This window comes from Anoplophora glabripennis, unplaced genomic scaffold, assembly GCF_000390285.2.
Source record: "Anoplophora glabripennis isolate ALB-LARVAE unplaced genomic scaffold, Agla_2.0 scaffold69, whole genome shotgun sequence".
Lineage (NCBI taxonomy): Eukaryota > Metazoa > Arthropoda > Insecta > Coleoptera > Cerambycidae > Anoplophora > Anoplophora glabripennis.
The window spans coordinates 197,250-213,740 of record NW_019416383.1 but is presented as its reverse complement, the minus strand read 5'-3'; the positions used below and the strand labels follow the sequence as shown (position 1 = coordinate 213,740).

At 31.7% G+C, this 16,491-nt stretch overlaps 2 protein-coding genes across 2 annotated transcripts in view; one reads left to right on the top strand and one right to left on the bottom strand.

The window, feature by feature from the left end:
* Nucleotides 1-180: 180 nt before the first annotated feature.
* LOC108917065 (xyloside xylosyltransferase 1) lies at nucleotides 181-5,225 on the bottom strand. Its single transcript, XM_018723494.1, has 3 exons — nucleotides 4,630-5,225; nucleotides 4,431-4,572; nucleotides 181-1,725 (listed from the first exon to the last, which is right to left on the bottom strand). Exons 1-3 carry the CDS (start codon nucleotides 5,084-5,086, stop codon nucleotides 1,251-1,253), a joined length of 1,074 nt encoding a protein of 357 aa, XP_018579010.1. The 5' UTR covers nucleotides 5,087-5,225; the 3' UTR covers nucleotides 181-1,250.
* Nucleotides 5,226-9,507: 4,282 nt separating this feature from the next.
* LOC108917057 overlaps nucleotides 9,508-16,491 on the top strand; it is a 44,071-nt gene continuing 37,087 nt past the window's right edge. Inside the window, exon 1 of the mRNA XM_018723487.1 lies at nucleotides 9,508-9,579. Coding sequence (XP_018579003.1) covers nucleotides 9,563-9,579 — 17 coding nt within the window. The 5' untranslated portion in view covers nucleotides 9,508-9,562. The remainder of the gene's footprint in view (nucleotides 9,580-16,491) is intronic.

Below are 16,491 nucleotides of genomic sequence, written 5' to 3'. Positions count from 1 at the left end.
AATAACGTGATTTATCTAAAAAATAATTTAATATTTTGATACTTGTCAAAATTATCCAGACATGTCTAACAAATTTATCTCAAAGAGATTATTGTAGCAATAAACACTCTTTATTAGTACTAACTCTGTTATAATAGCGACTCAAATTTGAAATGGCTTGGAAAAAAAGATTGGGAGCAGAAATTAGTATGACAGCCCTGGAATTAGATAAGTAAACAAACTTGTACGAGGTTTGATCAAAAAGTAACAGAAATTTTCAAATTGCGTGTGTTGTATCTTCTCTATTTAGTTGATTCTTTTTTATGTATTGGCAGCACTGTCAATGATGTAATTGTCAATTTTGAGGCAGCTGCCACACTTAGTTTGTGTTTAGCGAGCCACTTACTCGTGTTTTTAGCGATTTTTTGTGTGGCGCAATTTTGGATCAGAAAGATTGTCTGATATTTTGCGATAAAATCGGAATTAAGTACAGAGAAGTGTTCAAAATGTTAAAAAAGGGCTTTGGCGACAATACTATGTCATAGCTATGACCCATAAGTTAACAAATGTTTTCAGGAAAGCCAATAAAACTACTGTACCGGATCGTACAGTTAACAAGGAATACTAACTACAAGTTTTGCGCAATTTGGGTAAGTCAATCAGGAGAAAACGACAAGAACATGAGAGACAACTCTTGGATTTTGCTCGATGGCACCGCACCAGCGCATACTGCTCTACTTATCCAACACCATTGTGATGCTTCAACCATCCTATTCCCCGAACATGACCCACATGACTTTTTCCTATTTGCCAATCTCAAAAGGATGAGATAAAGGCAAAATAGCAAACCGTACCCAAGACAATACCTAAAGAGGTGTTCCACCAGTGTCTTTCAAACTAAAACCTATGTTATGTGTATAATATCACACGAGGACTACTTTGAAGGGGATGGGATAAAAATCAAAGATTAATAAAATACTGTCTAAGAAAATTAACAATTCCCGTTACTTTTTGATCAAACCTCGTATGATGTTGACTTTTTTAAACTTAAACCCTTTGTATCTCGAAGCTTATGCCGACACAGGTTTATAGGAAATTTTTTAGTTGAAGTGAAACCTGCTATTAAAGTCCAGCCAAGCATTTTAGTGCACCCCCTAAATCTACCTAAAAAATTCGTAGGCAATAACTCTTAAGAGCTAACGATTTTGTAATTCAATCATCATATTATATCACATTGGCGGCTAATGCCATAAAAGTACATTGGTTCTCGTTTACTTAGGTATCCTAGTATTGCAGTTACCATGCAAGACAACAGTATCGTGATCACATTTGGCGTAATAGTCGAAGATATTTCTGTACCCGTGATCCCGCCACCAAGTACAGAGTTGTCTGTTGAACCCACAATTTAAGGTTTGGATTAAGTGGGGGTATTCGTACCCTAGCAGGGTATAAAAGTCTTGGTCACCCAAATGGCCTCTGAATCTATATTTGGAGGTCATCTGCTTTACTGTCGTATTAGTTATAACTTTGGGAAACTCGGTGGAGTTCCTTTGTGCTTTGAGATTCAGTAAGACCACTCCAGAGTTGTAGCCCTGGAAACCCCGTGGATGGGTTGCATTGGATATGTTTTGTTGGTGGTAGTACTCGCCGAAGGTTGTGTTGTGCTTTGCTTTATACATGTGCAGGACGTGACGGTACACCGGGGTTAGCTCGGGAGCTAAGCCAAATAAAGCGGTTGGTTTGAACCTAAAAAACAATTTAAAAATGCCTCAATAGTACCGATACGTCAAAGCTACAGGATTTCAAATTCTTTTAGTAAAAGAAATCTACGAAGTATATCTTAGGAATTAGAGATATTTTTAAATAGGCGTGTGAAGTTAGAGACCATGTTAAGCTTTTGATTGAAGCTGCAAATGTTCAATCTAATGAATAGACCTTTTACGCCTCTCATAACTATTAAGGGATTGACTTCGAGTTTTGCTATCTGTTTCTATATACAATTTTATATTTGATTTGTTCCTTTTATATTAATCAAATCATAGTAACTAATTACCTAACAAATAACCTATTGTATAAAAAATATACAGGGATGGCCAGAAGTACGGAATAAAATTCATATCTTTTGAATGAGTAAATTTTTTTTAAAACGCCGGAACACGTTAACTGATTTTGAATTTTTCCCATCTTTCGGTTATATAATAATTAAGTTTTCTTCAACCCCCTAACCACCCCCAGCTACCCCTACTTTTTTTTTCAAATGGAAACATAAGGCATGAGGAGGCTCGTTAAAAAGCTTATAGAAAACCGAATCCAGCCATACCAAATAAACAAGTTTTATTTTTTCAATAACAAAGTTTTTTTTCATTTAGAAATTGAAACAACTAGATAATTTACAAAAATAAACTCAATGTCGCAAATGCTGAAAATGTCCTCCATTCACTATTTGGCATTCTCCAAGACGATAGTAAAAGCTGTCTACAGCATTCTGAATGACTTCAGCTGGTAAATTATGAATCACCGCCCTAATCTTGTTCTTTAAATTCTCAATATTATCCGGTCTGTCCTGGTAGACTATTTCTTTCAAATATCCCCAAAAAAAATAATCCAGGGATGTTAAGTCGGGGGATCTTGGCGGCCATTCAACTGTACCCCGTCTACCAATCCAGCGATTTGGAAACATTTCATCTAAGTATCTTCGAACATCAATACCAAAATGTGGGGGAGCGCCATCTTATTGGAACCAAATTCTTTCATTCGGTATATCTGGATCAATTTCATGAGGGAAAATCACAGCTAGAGCACATTTTCTTCAAAAAAGAATGGGCCCAAGATTCTGTTGTTGATGATACATGCCCATACATTAACTTTTTGTGGATGCTGCGTATGCGATTTGCATGTCCAGTGTGGATTTTCCTGGGACCAAAAGCGATAGTTGTGCCTGTTAACCACTCCATTTAAATAAAATGTAGCTTCATCCGAAAAAAGTACGTCTCGTTGAAAACCATTAATGTCGTTACACCGTCTCATCATTTCCTCACAAAATTGTACTCGCCTATCATAATCGTCATTGCGGGCCAATGAACCAGTTGAAGTATGAGGATTTTCAACAAGTTTTAATGCAATGTCTAATTTCTTTTCTTCATTCAAAGCACGTGCCCGTCCAGTTTTGGGCAAAGTCTGTACTGTACCGTGTTCCTCAAATTTGTGAAATATTTTACTAACTGACCCTTGCGAGATTTGGTTTTCGGTATATTTCGCATTAAATAAATCACGCACTTCGACCTGACTTCTTATTTTGTCTCCACATCCAAGCAATATCAAGATTTGGATGTGTTGCCTTTCCGACAAAACCATTGCAATTCAGTAAATAACGTGATTTTGACACAAAACAGTAACGTTTCGAACTCCAATTTACAACTAAAGCGAAAAATTAACCAGAAAGCCTGGCAAGTAAGTGGTGCCAAAAAAACGCAACATAAAAAATATATCTTTTTTGCGTTAGCAGTGATAGGTACAGTTTCAAAATCTTTATTTTATTCTGTGCAAATTCATGGAGGACAACACTGAAGATAATTAAATTTTATTTCACTTGTTAAGTAGGTGTTTTATACAACCCGAAAAACCTTGCTATTGAAAAAATAAAACTTGTTTATTTAGTATGGCTGGATTCGGTTTTCTATAAGCTTTTCAACGAGCCCCCTCATGCCTTGTTTCCATTTAAAAAAAAAGTAGGGGTTAGCTGGGGGTTAGGGGGTTGAAGAAAAATTAAGTATTATATAACCGAAAGATGGGAAAAAATCAAAATCAGTTAACGTGTTTCGGCATTTTAAAAAAAAGTAACTCGTTCAAAAGATATGAATTTTATTCCGTACTTCTGGCCATCCCTGTATAGTTATTCAATTTCATGACCCTTTTGTATCCCCTGCCATGGTATCATTAATAAATAAATGCAAGTTACTACAATTCCTGTTCCAATATAATTTTTATTGGCATATTTTTTTACTCATAAATTAGGTATGGTTACGAGTGATTACAGATAATTTATTAGTTGATTTATTGTCACTTGCTACTTGCTATTTATCATGGATATCAATAAACATAAATTATGCAACAGAAGTGAAAATTAAAAGCCCCTTATTTATTACTGATAACTGTCAATGTCAATAATGAAATAAGGTATCAATTTTCACTCAAGATACCAAAATTAGTTTTAAACATTGAAGATTGAAGCCTATATTTTTAAATGATTAATGTATTTTATAACCATACAAACATATTTTCAAATTAGCTAAATTGGCTAAATTTGAGTAATGACTATTTTGCAACAACCCACTTTGTGTAGGATTTGTCAATTATATAATTACATCTACTACCTACTTAGAGTTTTTCTGAGAAATTTGTATCTTCAAGTACTTACAAGGTATATTATAAGCTCATAGAAGAATACTTACTTATCAAACTCATTAAATAATAGTGCCACATCTTTCTTAAAATATAAATCACAATCTAGTAGTATTGCTATGTCTTGATTATGTGGAGCAATTCTATACAGGCCTAAGGAAATATAGAACAAGGCATCACTGTAATAAGTACCTAGAATAAATCGAACAATTAATAATATGAAGTATAGAACTCTAATGAAAGAATTACCAGGTTTAGAGCTAAAATATGGTGTCATAACTTGTACGATATCCTGTATTTTCTTAGCACACTCTTCGATGTCATAAAAAGAATAAACCAATGACTTATTCATGTAGAATACAACATCGGATATCTGACTTTCTGCTATCCGTTGAGACACTTTATCCACAATAATATTAAATTTTAAAGGCACAGAAGTAACATTTAATAAATTATGTATCAAATCACGGAATTTAAAGCGCAGAGTAGATATATTGGTTACCTTTGTGAATATCAACCAAATATTGTATTCCTTTTGCTTTTTCAAGGCAGTCGATATGAATTTAACATGCTTGATATCCTTTCTTGCATTCTTCTTCAATCTTTGATTAATACTGTTGTGCGTTAAAAACGCGTAATAAAACAGAAGACACAGCCCTATTAAGATACAAATATTTAACAAAACATTAGTCCTTATCTTGAACATTACTACTGCACATTTTCAGAGCAACTGATTATTCCTCGTCGTCGCGCCGTGCCGGACACTGAACTGAAAGTATGTTCTATTGTTTAAAACAGTAAACACATTTTTTATGACCAAATGTAACAACAGAACCAGATCTACAAGAAAGGTTAACTTTACGACTTACGACAACCTGTTTAATGTTTTATGTAAATAAATATAGGAGTGTGACCAACCCAATAACTTGAAACTTTACTGTCTGCCGGCTGCCCGGGATCTAGACAAAAGGAATAAATTAGGACTGCCAAGTGCCAAGTGTAGGTGGATATTTGAATTTGAATGTAATTCTTTGTCGGGTTTGGGCCATTTTGCTGTAGGCGTAGATTTTATAATAGGCTTGCCATACTTCATAAAACTCGAGCCTATTGGCCCTACATTTTAGATGTTCTATCTCAGAGTTGCCAGATTGATTTTTACAATTCCCCCAACCACAGGAGTAAATTCCCCCAGAAACTGACATTTTTCAAATAAAATCCCCCAAAGTTTTCGAAATATATCTTTATTTATTAAAATTAATATAAATATCATACAAATATATGTAATGTATTGCATTACGTACTTAAATTGCAGTTTCTGAAAATATTTCTAAAACATTTACATCATTATTTTTTCTTTCATACATTTTAGCGTGCGTGCTAGAGTGAGATAGCATGTACTGAGGTACTGTATGTCTCTCTTGCAAACTCAGTCACACTTTTCGCAATGGCATGCTATCTCCTGTAGTATATGCTCGAAGATACTAAACTACTGTAGGTATATTGAAGTACTTCTCGGTTATAATTATGAATTATGTGATATACTTACCAATACCAATATTACCTTACCATATACATTTTACTCCAAAAGATATTCAAATAAATAATTCAACCCCAAAAATCCCCCCAAACAATGTTTACCCCCAAAAATACCCCCAAGCAAAGAAAAAAAATCCAAATTTGGGGAGAAAACCCCCAATCTGGCAACACTGTTCTATCTAAACAATAAGTAGGTAGATGCCTTGTGCCCGGGCGCAATTATTTACTGATTTACTGTTCATTATGCTCTTCCAAGATAATTTCTTATTCAGAAAACAAACCTAGGTATGGTAGGGCTGTATTTATTATTTATTTATTACTTTAAGTATTTCTTACTGATATGGTAACATACTATGATATATGATCTATTTGACAAACCTAGACCTAGACGTATTTCCTTAGTTCCGTCATATATTTTATTTTTCAATTATGAGAGCATTTTGTGACTGCGAAATATATTCAGTCACGACGAAACGAAGTCAAAAATTAAAATATGTTTTACAGTTTTCTATAAGCCATACAATTTTAATGGTTAAGTTTGATACTGGCTCCATCTGGACTAGAAGCTCCAAACATTCATATTTGTTGTTCTCTTTGGTGCGTATCTCTACTAATGACATTTAAATAAATGGCTACCAAAGAAATAATTTCACAAAAATCTAGACATTGCTGGTAATACTGCATAATTCAGTCTAATATTTTGCAGGTCAGTTCCTCAAATCTGTACGAAGGAGATGTAAAATTATAATAAAGATCTATGACATAAAATTTCAATTTGTTATTATACTTTATTTATCCATAACTTCAATAATACAAATTATTTTGCAATAAAAAAATATGTCAACTCCTAGCTCAATACCTTATCTATATAGGCCACATATAATTTTCTCAGAAAATAGTGTAGTTTTTGAAAAGACTATGCTTGGGTCAAGGTCTGTTTTCAGAAAATATCTTTTTTCCCCTCTTAAAACTTAAATAATTTTACTCAAAATTAGAGATCCAAAGCCTTCACCAGCTTCACCTTCACAAAGTGTAACATTTCCAAATGGTCAAATCAAATTACCTAATACGTGTAATGTGTTTCACAGATGTGTTTTAAACGTGATAATAAGCAAATATCAAGTTACCAAAGTTGAATGAACGGCACAGAAAATTTGCAAACAGAGCATTTTTACAGAGCATTGATACAAAATACAAATTAGATTACATACCACATGTAGGAAATTCGCAACATCGTATTTTATTTTGCGAGTACTGTAAGACTTGAATGTGATCTAGCATGAACAAAGTTTTTGATTTTGGTAATTAGAATTCTAAATATCATTTATTTTATAAAAGATCTACAGACACAAGTAGTAAAAGAAAGTACGTAAATAAATATAAAAAATCCATTTTCCAAAATAGTGAAAGCTACGGTACAAATTGTATTTTGATTTCAATCTCGATTCCAACTCAGATTACATTTTGGACATTTTGGAAGGCAGCGCCATCTAAAGTTATATTTATTAAGCATTTGTTTCCTTTTACAGAATTCTGTCGTACTTAACTTTTAAGAGTGGTAATTCGCTAGGCGATGGCAGAAGCGATGAATCGAAATGGAAACTGTAATTGAAAATTTAACAAGCATAAGAAATTCAAGAGGTTCAAGGGTAGACAACAAAATAATTAAAGTATTAATTAATAACATTACAAACATTGAAATATCATAAAATAATTATTGACTCAATTAACTATATGGGGCGGATATTGCAGGGTAAATGTGCAATTTAGCCTGTTATGTTTTATGTTGCTGAATATGGTCTTGGAATGTAAGTAGTATATATCTACCTAGGTAAGTATAATTAAAATTTTACAAAGCGGTTTTTTTACTTTTGAGAACAGAAGATGTTGGATAATTTGGCCACCACAGCGAAGTACAAATTTTTCTACACATCTAATTAAAACCAATACTGATGCTTTTTTAAAAATAGCTAGGTATATTTTGCTTGTTGTTTGTTGATAGATATTAATCAGATTTAAAATCTCTCTCAGACTAATATCTAGCAGAAAGCCACGAGACAAAAAAAGCGTTCTGTGATTTAAATAAATGACTCCAAAATTAATTTTGAATCATGGTGCTTTAGAATTTTTTCGCATTAAGCGAACATATCGTGATTTTTGTTTGAAACTATTTTATTTTATTTCAATTTTTAAACTTAAAAAGCGCCTACCTGAACAGAATAATGACATGCGACTTTTCTTTCACTGCATTTTTTTTATTATGACTGTCACATGATATAGTTTACTCTTTGTTTTCGTCAAATTATCAAATTATTCTTTTTAAAAAGAGTATTTTGAAAACAACTCATCAAATTATTAAATTAAAGGAAATGTTGATAGTTCGCAGGTAAATTTCATTGATAATGCCGTAGTTCAGATACCTATTTAAAAAATGTAATTTTCACAAAAAACAAAACCATATTTTCTTCAAATCAGTTAATAAGTTCGAAATATATCTCGACTTTTTCTCTTTGACTGATCTTGTATCTTTTAAATTAACCGACATCTTAGTGGCATAATGTAATAATTTAGTAACATATATACCTACTAAAATAAAATTAATTACTGAAAAAAATACAATAAGTATATTAAAAAATTAAAAAGCTAACAGAACAATGTTCAGTTAGAAATGAAACTAGATAAATTATTTTTAATATTATTTCAACTAGAGGTACTTAATATAATAAAAGATCCAAAGCTCAAAATTATCTTTAAAGTTATAGTAACTTTTATTTTTAAAATAGTACCTACTTTCAGGTTTGTAGGTATACCTACCTCGGTTCATATAATTAAAGTTGCTCAAATTTTTTGGTATTTTCATGGAGAACTTTCCAAAGTTCTTATTGTCGAAAAACTTCTTATTTATATGCATTGTTCACCGACTGTATTCTCCAGAAAAGTGAAAATGTAAAAAATACAGCCAAAATGCAGTTTGGTAACAGCTATTGAACATTTTAACAATTTTTAGTTCGCCTCGTTTTTCTATTAGACACCTGGGGTGCTTCGTATATGCAACGAAATTTATGAAACACCCTGTACGTCAAATAAAACACATTTATATGCCTTTTCAAAGACGAGATGTTTACGAAAGCTAATTAGTGATGTGTGTGTTGTAACAATCTATAAGAATATTGAATAAAAGGCTTAAAATAAAAACGAAAGTGGTAATACTTATAAATATTGTAAAAGTTATTTATCTAGAAAATATATATTTATTTATAACAGGACGTGCGCCTAGAAAACGTTCGATAAAGAACAGAAAGAAAACCTGGAGAACGATGAGCCGTGATTTGCCATCGACATTCAATCAACAGGTGGTTATTGTTTTATTGTAAGGTAGAGACGAAGTGTTGGGATAAGAATACAAAAATTTCAAAAATCCGTCGTAAGCTAGGTACACACACACATACACAACCAACAATAACCCAGACGTATTGCGAAAGTGATGCAGGCAGGTCTCATATGTCGAAGACTTTCTACTTACACGACCGACTGTAAGTGAAGGGAAAATACACCTCAGAATTTATAAATATAGGTTTGACTTGATTGCAGATTCTAGTGAATTGAAAGAACTCAGTGCACACGGATCATCATCCCTGCTGGAAAAATGAAATTTAACTTAGTGTAAGTCCTCTTTTTTTTTATTAGATCTAACCTTAATAAGCGTTTCGCGGATCTAGTAGGTATTTGAGCAACTTAGCCGCGGGCTATTCCATTGTTTTCACTTTCGTTTGTGTGGGAATGTGGCTGTCGCGTGGATTTTTAAAAAATATCTTGTATCTAGGATCCAGCGGCCTCATAGCAACGTCTTCGCGGCGAAGATGTTTTTTACATAATTATTTATTATAGCTACGATGATAAATATCAACTTTCTTACGTAAGCAATGTGAAATCGGGTTTTATTCGTCTACGTATAGAAAATTAATATTAACAATTTAAATATTGTAATTATCGGATAACTGTACCTGCATACTTCATTATTATGCGACAGAGTTTCTTAAACGATTACTAAGTGATATAAAATGAGCGAATAACGCTGCAAGCTTTTTCTTCGTTATGCATTAATTTATCTTATTTACACTATTGTTTAGAAAAAAAAACATATTCATTACTAATACAACTAGACAAACGGTAGATCTTTTTTCAAATTCCCAGGCAACTCTATTTAAGATATACAAGGTGTCCCAGAAATAAGTGTTAACATTTTAACCATACATTTAGCTCATCAAGAGCAACTTTTGTTTCGAAAACCTCACGGTTTGTAAGTTTCTATAATTTTTTAAAATATTGCAATTTTGTTAATAAAAGTTGAGTAATGATCAACAAAAATGCACAAAAAATGGAATGTCGGTACTTAGTATTTAGATTAACAAAGAATATTAGGAAAGTACGAGACTTCATTTTAATGAATACAAAATATGGAACAAAAATGTGAATTTTCTAAAATAATGTTAAATAAAAGTTGTTTGATTTAATGCTCACTTGTTTCTGGGACCCCTTGTATATTAAAATTAACTTTTATTTGTCATTTACACATTTTTTTTTACTTTACTACTTCAACTCTTAGATTGTCAGTTCTCAAGAAATCTTTACTTTTTGGAAACAAGTGAAATCAGCTGGAGAACCAACATAAAAGTAGAATTATGTTTTCAAAACATTTCCTAGGCATTTGGCTGATTAGATTATGTCTTGATATGGATTTTTAATATTTAAATATAATTTATTATAATAAATTTTTGACATAGTCACATTTATTTCGTTATCAATTTATCGTTAAGAAAGCTTCTTGATTGTTGTACTTGGATAAATCTCGGAGTTTTTATTTATTTTAAATGAAACTTTTTTTTCAGTGTGAACTTTAATAATTCAATATTTGTTTATTTTAACCATTTTGTTAGTATCATTTTCGAGGAAAAGAGCATACAATAGATTTTCTTTTATTTGAGAATACAAAACATATTTCTTACGTAAAATTGCAGTCGCCCTTAACCTTCCTCAAACACAGACCTTGCGCGTACCAAAAGTTTTTACAATTTTTTAATTTATGAAACTAATTTCCGATTAACGTTAGTTACAAATAATGAAGAATGTGATACGTAAGGTTTCTAATAACGTCACTTGTAATCTAACCTTAATCACGTTGATTTCATATACACGGTTCTAAATTACAATGTAAGAAAAACTTTCTAAATTTGCCAGAAACAGTCCTTGCGGGACCCAGCTTCTAGATTGTATGATATTTTAAATAAATAATTGCATAATTTGCCTCGAAATTAATTATGCAAATTTATGGCAACTGCGATTTTTATAACTACAGAATAGGCTGCCAAATTTAAATAACAACAATAACAGACTGCTACATATGGCTTGATATATGTTTGATTGCTGTTAAAACCTCAATATTTATTGAAAAAAAAAAAAATAAATGTGTCGGTTTCGGCGTTGAGGACAAATCAAGTAAACATGACTGCATTTTCGCACGCTGTTCACAGCGCATGAAATAAAAGTGAAATTTTCATTTATTTTTAACAGCCACTCATAAAAAGTCCTTTTGCAATAAGTACATCGTTCTATAATCGTTCCTAAAAGCCAGCAATTTCGAGCTAAACTTTCCTCACAGCATTTGTCAACCTAGCAATTTGAATATCGCATAACTCTTCCTTATTTTTCTGGCGGAGATATGCATCTATGTAGGTAGGATTTGTTTTGGTATGCATCAAGATATGTAGGTATTGGTGTTTTAAACTTTCTATAAGCGATTGCCAGCCAGACCGTGGCGCCAGACACATAAAATTTTTGTCGTAAAAGTTATACGAGGCGTTCAATATCGAAATATCCGAAAATATCTTCCATATCGTTTACTGTATGTATATTGGACCTACACTCCAATCAAATATTTCTTTATTTGCAGTCAGCAGATTAAAGATAAACTTCATCAAAAGTTCACTGATATCTTTGGAAACTGAAATGAAAAAACTTCCATAAACCATAAATATTAAAGCAGTTAATTTGCAGTCGTAAAAAGAAGAATTTACAATATTTCACCATTCTTTATGTCGAAGTAACATACAGTATTTTGAAGTAGATCCTGTTTCTCTAATGATCTATAAACATATCGTTTATTAACCTTTCGAAGCCAGCACAAAAAGTTACCTACCTTAAAAGTGACTTGTCTTTGTCGAAATGTATGAATAAAATTGTTTTATAATGTGTAATACTATCGATGATTTTATAGGCCAATAAAAATAATGTTCGCTGTAGGAATCCTATCGAAACGATGTTAGATACTTTGTTAGGAGGTTCACTGAAATAGATCAAAATAACATTAGATATATTGCATCTTTATCTCGAATGAATAAAATGTACTCTAGTTCTTAGTTTAGTTTAATTCAATGATTAATTATTAATTAAAATTATTTTGTATAGTATTGATTTGAATATATGACATGTATATAGCAATATGAGAATTGTGTAAATGTTCCTTCCGATAAACAGTTCTTTCACGGAGAAACATTATTAAAGGATACTTCACAGAAAGATTTATCCGTATCCCTGTTTTGCCTGTTTTGATCACGGTGTGTGAAAGTATAAAGTGATAGAAATACGTGTTAGAAATATAGAACGATTTACATAAACTCGTAAACTAAACTTCATAGCACAACTAAGAACAAAAGATGGTTGTTAATCAGAATTATGAACCCGTAAACATCAACATTAACACAAAGAGCTCTATTGCAGATAACAATAAAGTGTGACAAAATTGGTAACAACTTCTAAGTACCTTGTAACAAGAGAACAAACATGTGAAGGCGTGAAGGTAAATGAACCAAAAGAAGCGGGGCTACTGGGATATTTCCTCTACCAGTGACACATAATTCTAACAATAAGATATCGAATAAATAGTTACAATAATTTTATCTGCAGTGGATACATGTATTTATAAAAATTGATTGTTGTTTTGCAAACAAGAGATAATATAAACAGTGTTCATGGATAGGTGAAACAACTTTTGTAAGATACAAAAAAGTTAATAACAGTTAATAATGATCTTAGCTGTTCATGAGATATTACGGATGTAATTCAAGTTTGGACGGAACTGTAGTTCACAGGGTAGTTGTCTCCCACAATATCGTTAGTTAAAAAATTAATGTTTGTTGACGTATAATCTTTTGGGAATCAGCTTTCGTTTCTTGTGTATCAAAATACACAATACACAAAATATAAATAATATTTAGGTACTTATCTGAGTTATTAAAGTTTATTTCTTGCACTAGAACATTACAATAGGAACATTTATTACACGTTTATCTAGTTTTCGTTCTGAATATTTTTTTAGTAAAATTTTATTGTAACACATCGAAAGTAAAAAAAAAATGAAATATCTAAAATTCCGAGGCTTAGTGGATTTTACGGATTACGAATTTTGGCACACACGAACAAGCAGAACTGAGTCTCAGGAGGCCATATTTCAACATTGACTTTGTTTGTCCCACATTTTTTTGGCCATACTTTCCGTGTTGTTGGAAATTAATACATTAAAGTTTATATTTAATGTAATCCTGAAAAAATACTGTAACAGAATGTGTAAAATATACAGGATGTTGCTTAAAAAACAAAGTTGCTATCTAACCCCTGCGACGTAATCCTCAATTGTTTTTTTTTTAACAAAAGGGATGAACATCTGACGAAAAATTAATCACAAGTAAAAAATGCTAAAAATGTATATAAATTTAGTACTGTGTCACAAGTTACCAACAAATTATATTTAAAAAGCTGTATATAAATATGCTAAATAAATACTAAAAAAATCACAAAATTTCATAAATTTACTACGAAAATTTCTATATATTGTAGTTTTTCCTACATTGAAAATTTTTTAGATAATAAATAAACAGTAGTAACCTATATTATGCTAGTAAGCAGCAATACTCGTTGTAGTAACAGAAAACAGGTTAAATCTGTGGTCAAGCCCTGTGGCGCTCTATGCTTACTGTACACAATGCTACTGATTGTCATAAAAACATGTACCATACACTTGACCAAGCAAAGTGTGAAACTCACCAACAAGGCATGTCGCTAGATACGTATCGAATAAATTGATCGATGAGAAGCTTCAGATCAGAGGCGGATATGTACATGTTATTATACAATAACGCGGATAGTGGGATTACTTAAATGTGAAGTAGTTGATGCTTGGTCCCATTAGTAAACATCTAGATCTCTAAATATCACATATCACTAACATTTTACTCCTAGCAAAGGCCAACAAATAAGAAATTTTGACACCGTATCTTCCAGTTTGACAAGTCATCTATCATCGATCATTTATTGTAGTTTGTTCTGTACGATTTTTCACAACCGTACCAAGATGATCATTGAACACGTCTGAATATGCGACAGAGTTAAAGCTAGCTAGAATTAATGTAATACAATAAAAGCGTAAAAGCAACAGGGGTAACAAAGAACTTTTACCGCACATGTCAAGGTCAGATCCCGATGTTTTTTGAACTTTTTTATAAACAACTGTTTTTTTACATATTCACACTCTGACCATCTGATTAGTTAATCAAGACAACCGGTATTCAAAACATTGGCCTCAACACTGTACGATTTCTGTAACAGTTATGATTTCTACGCCTGTTTCACGCCTATAAAACAAATGCATTCAGTAACTGTGCTGTCTCGGAATCTCGTGCAACCTTGGTAGATGAAAATGCTACACTGGCTCGTATGAAATACTTGTAGGTATATAGGTACGTTTCAAGCCTTGGGTGGACATTTCGACCCATTACGAATCCAACCTGTTTGAGCGAAGCGAACTTTTTGTCGCCGATTTAAAGATATCGGGTGTGAACTTGTGAACCGTTGAAACGCTGCATTCTTGAAGAAATTTGGCGGCCTTGGTATTTGTTCCGGTTTCGTTGTGTCAAGATCCATCACTGTTTCGTTATTATCAATTTATTGATCAACCAGCAGTATGGTGTTTACGTGAGATGTTTTAAATTTCTTTTTTTTTTTAACTGGAGAAGATTATTTGATGACAGCTCTGCTAAGATTTCCACAGGCCACGGGATGTGGTCGAAAGACATGCCATTTTAAAAAGAGTTTGGGGTAGAGGGGGAATAGATTTTGTGAGATATAGCAGACACAACAAATGTGTACTTCTTTATACAAGTATAACAATTTTTTAAATATACACTAAGGACATTTTTTAGCCATCATAAGTAGAAATTGATTAACACTAATAAAATATCTGCTTTAAATATACTCCAGAAGGGTTAAGCCTTTGGAAGAAAAAGTGTATACTTCAAAATAACATTATTTTGACGAGATCTATCGATGGCTAAAGTCCTAGTCATAAAAAGTGAATCGCCCTGTATAAAGCGACATGATTCAAGGCGGTTATACCGTTTGGTAAAACTAGTTCTGGCAATAAGAACCCTTGTCACAAGTTATTTCCAATCGAGATTTAGCAAATTTGCCATCAGAAATAAACTTTCGTTATATAAACAAGAAATAACAATAAAACCAAATAAGTTATAATTTAAAAAAAATTAGCAAATTTTGTTCAAGCACCAGAGAACCAACAGTGTTATTTAAATTTGCAAAAAGAAGTCGTTCCAGCGGGGGATATGTCGATAAGGAAGATGAAGAAAATAGCAGTGGAGCTAATAGGAAATTTAATAGGTTCATTTTGTATAACAAAATTATCAATTTCTTACAAAAATAAGCAATGTCCTATGATATTTGCTAGTTAATAGTAAATTGTTCATCAATGCAAATTTTTCTGATACATAACTTTCAGTAAATAATTTCCGAATAATTAAGCTTTAATTTGAGCAAAATCAAAATGCCAAATAAGGAGGTTATAACATTTTCTTTAATTATCTCAAATTCATGAAAATGGACTAAGATTAATTATTAACTTTGATTGTAAATTTTCGCTTCTTTAAAAAGTTGCTAATAAAAAATTGGATAGTATTTATAAATGGACAGTTTTCTCTCTACTTTTTAAATATAAAACAAAAATTGAAAGCCAAAGTTGATAATTTATTAAGGGGTTATATCACTTTGGAGACCGAAAAAAAGGCTGTCTTAAAAAAAATTTTTTGAGCATTCTTTTCTAATAATCATAAACAACCAATACACCAACCGATTAAGCAACTCTCTAGGAGTAAGAGAAATTTTTTATTGAAAATTTGTTGCAAAATGGCGGCTGTAGGAGCGTATAGACAAAACTAAATTTTAAAGTATTTTTTCGATGATCGGTTTTTGATTATGAATCTAGGAATGTTTTAGGTATAGCCAATAAAAAAAAATGAAAAATTTTTTTTTCAAAGTGATATAATCTTTTAATACTTGGCACTGGCACTACACATATATACTCTTTCACATGCATAAATTCATTTTCTAATCTCTTACATAACACGTTTGTCGTTTATTCTTAACATAATGTATAATCAACGCAGTCAAAGCTTTATCGGTTATTTAATAATAATAATAATAATAATAATAATAATAATAATAATTTATTGA

Excerpts from the sequence above, each read along its gene's own strand:
- LOC108917065 (XM_018723494.1), bottom strand. The coding sequence starts at position 5,086 with ATGTTCAAGATAAGGACTAATGTTTTGTTAAATATTTGTATCTTAATA. Across the intron at positions 4,573-4,629 it reads ATATTTTAGCTCTAAACCTG|GTACTTATTACAGTGATGCC; the intron begins GTAATTCTTTCA and ends GATTTATTCTAG. Across the intron at positions 1,726-4,430 it reads TTATTTAATGAGTTTGATAA|GTTCAAACCAACCGCTTTAT; the intron begins GTAAGTATTCTT and ends ATTGTTTTTTAG.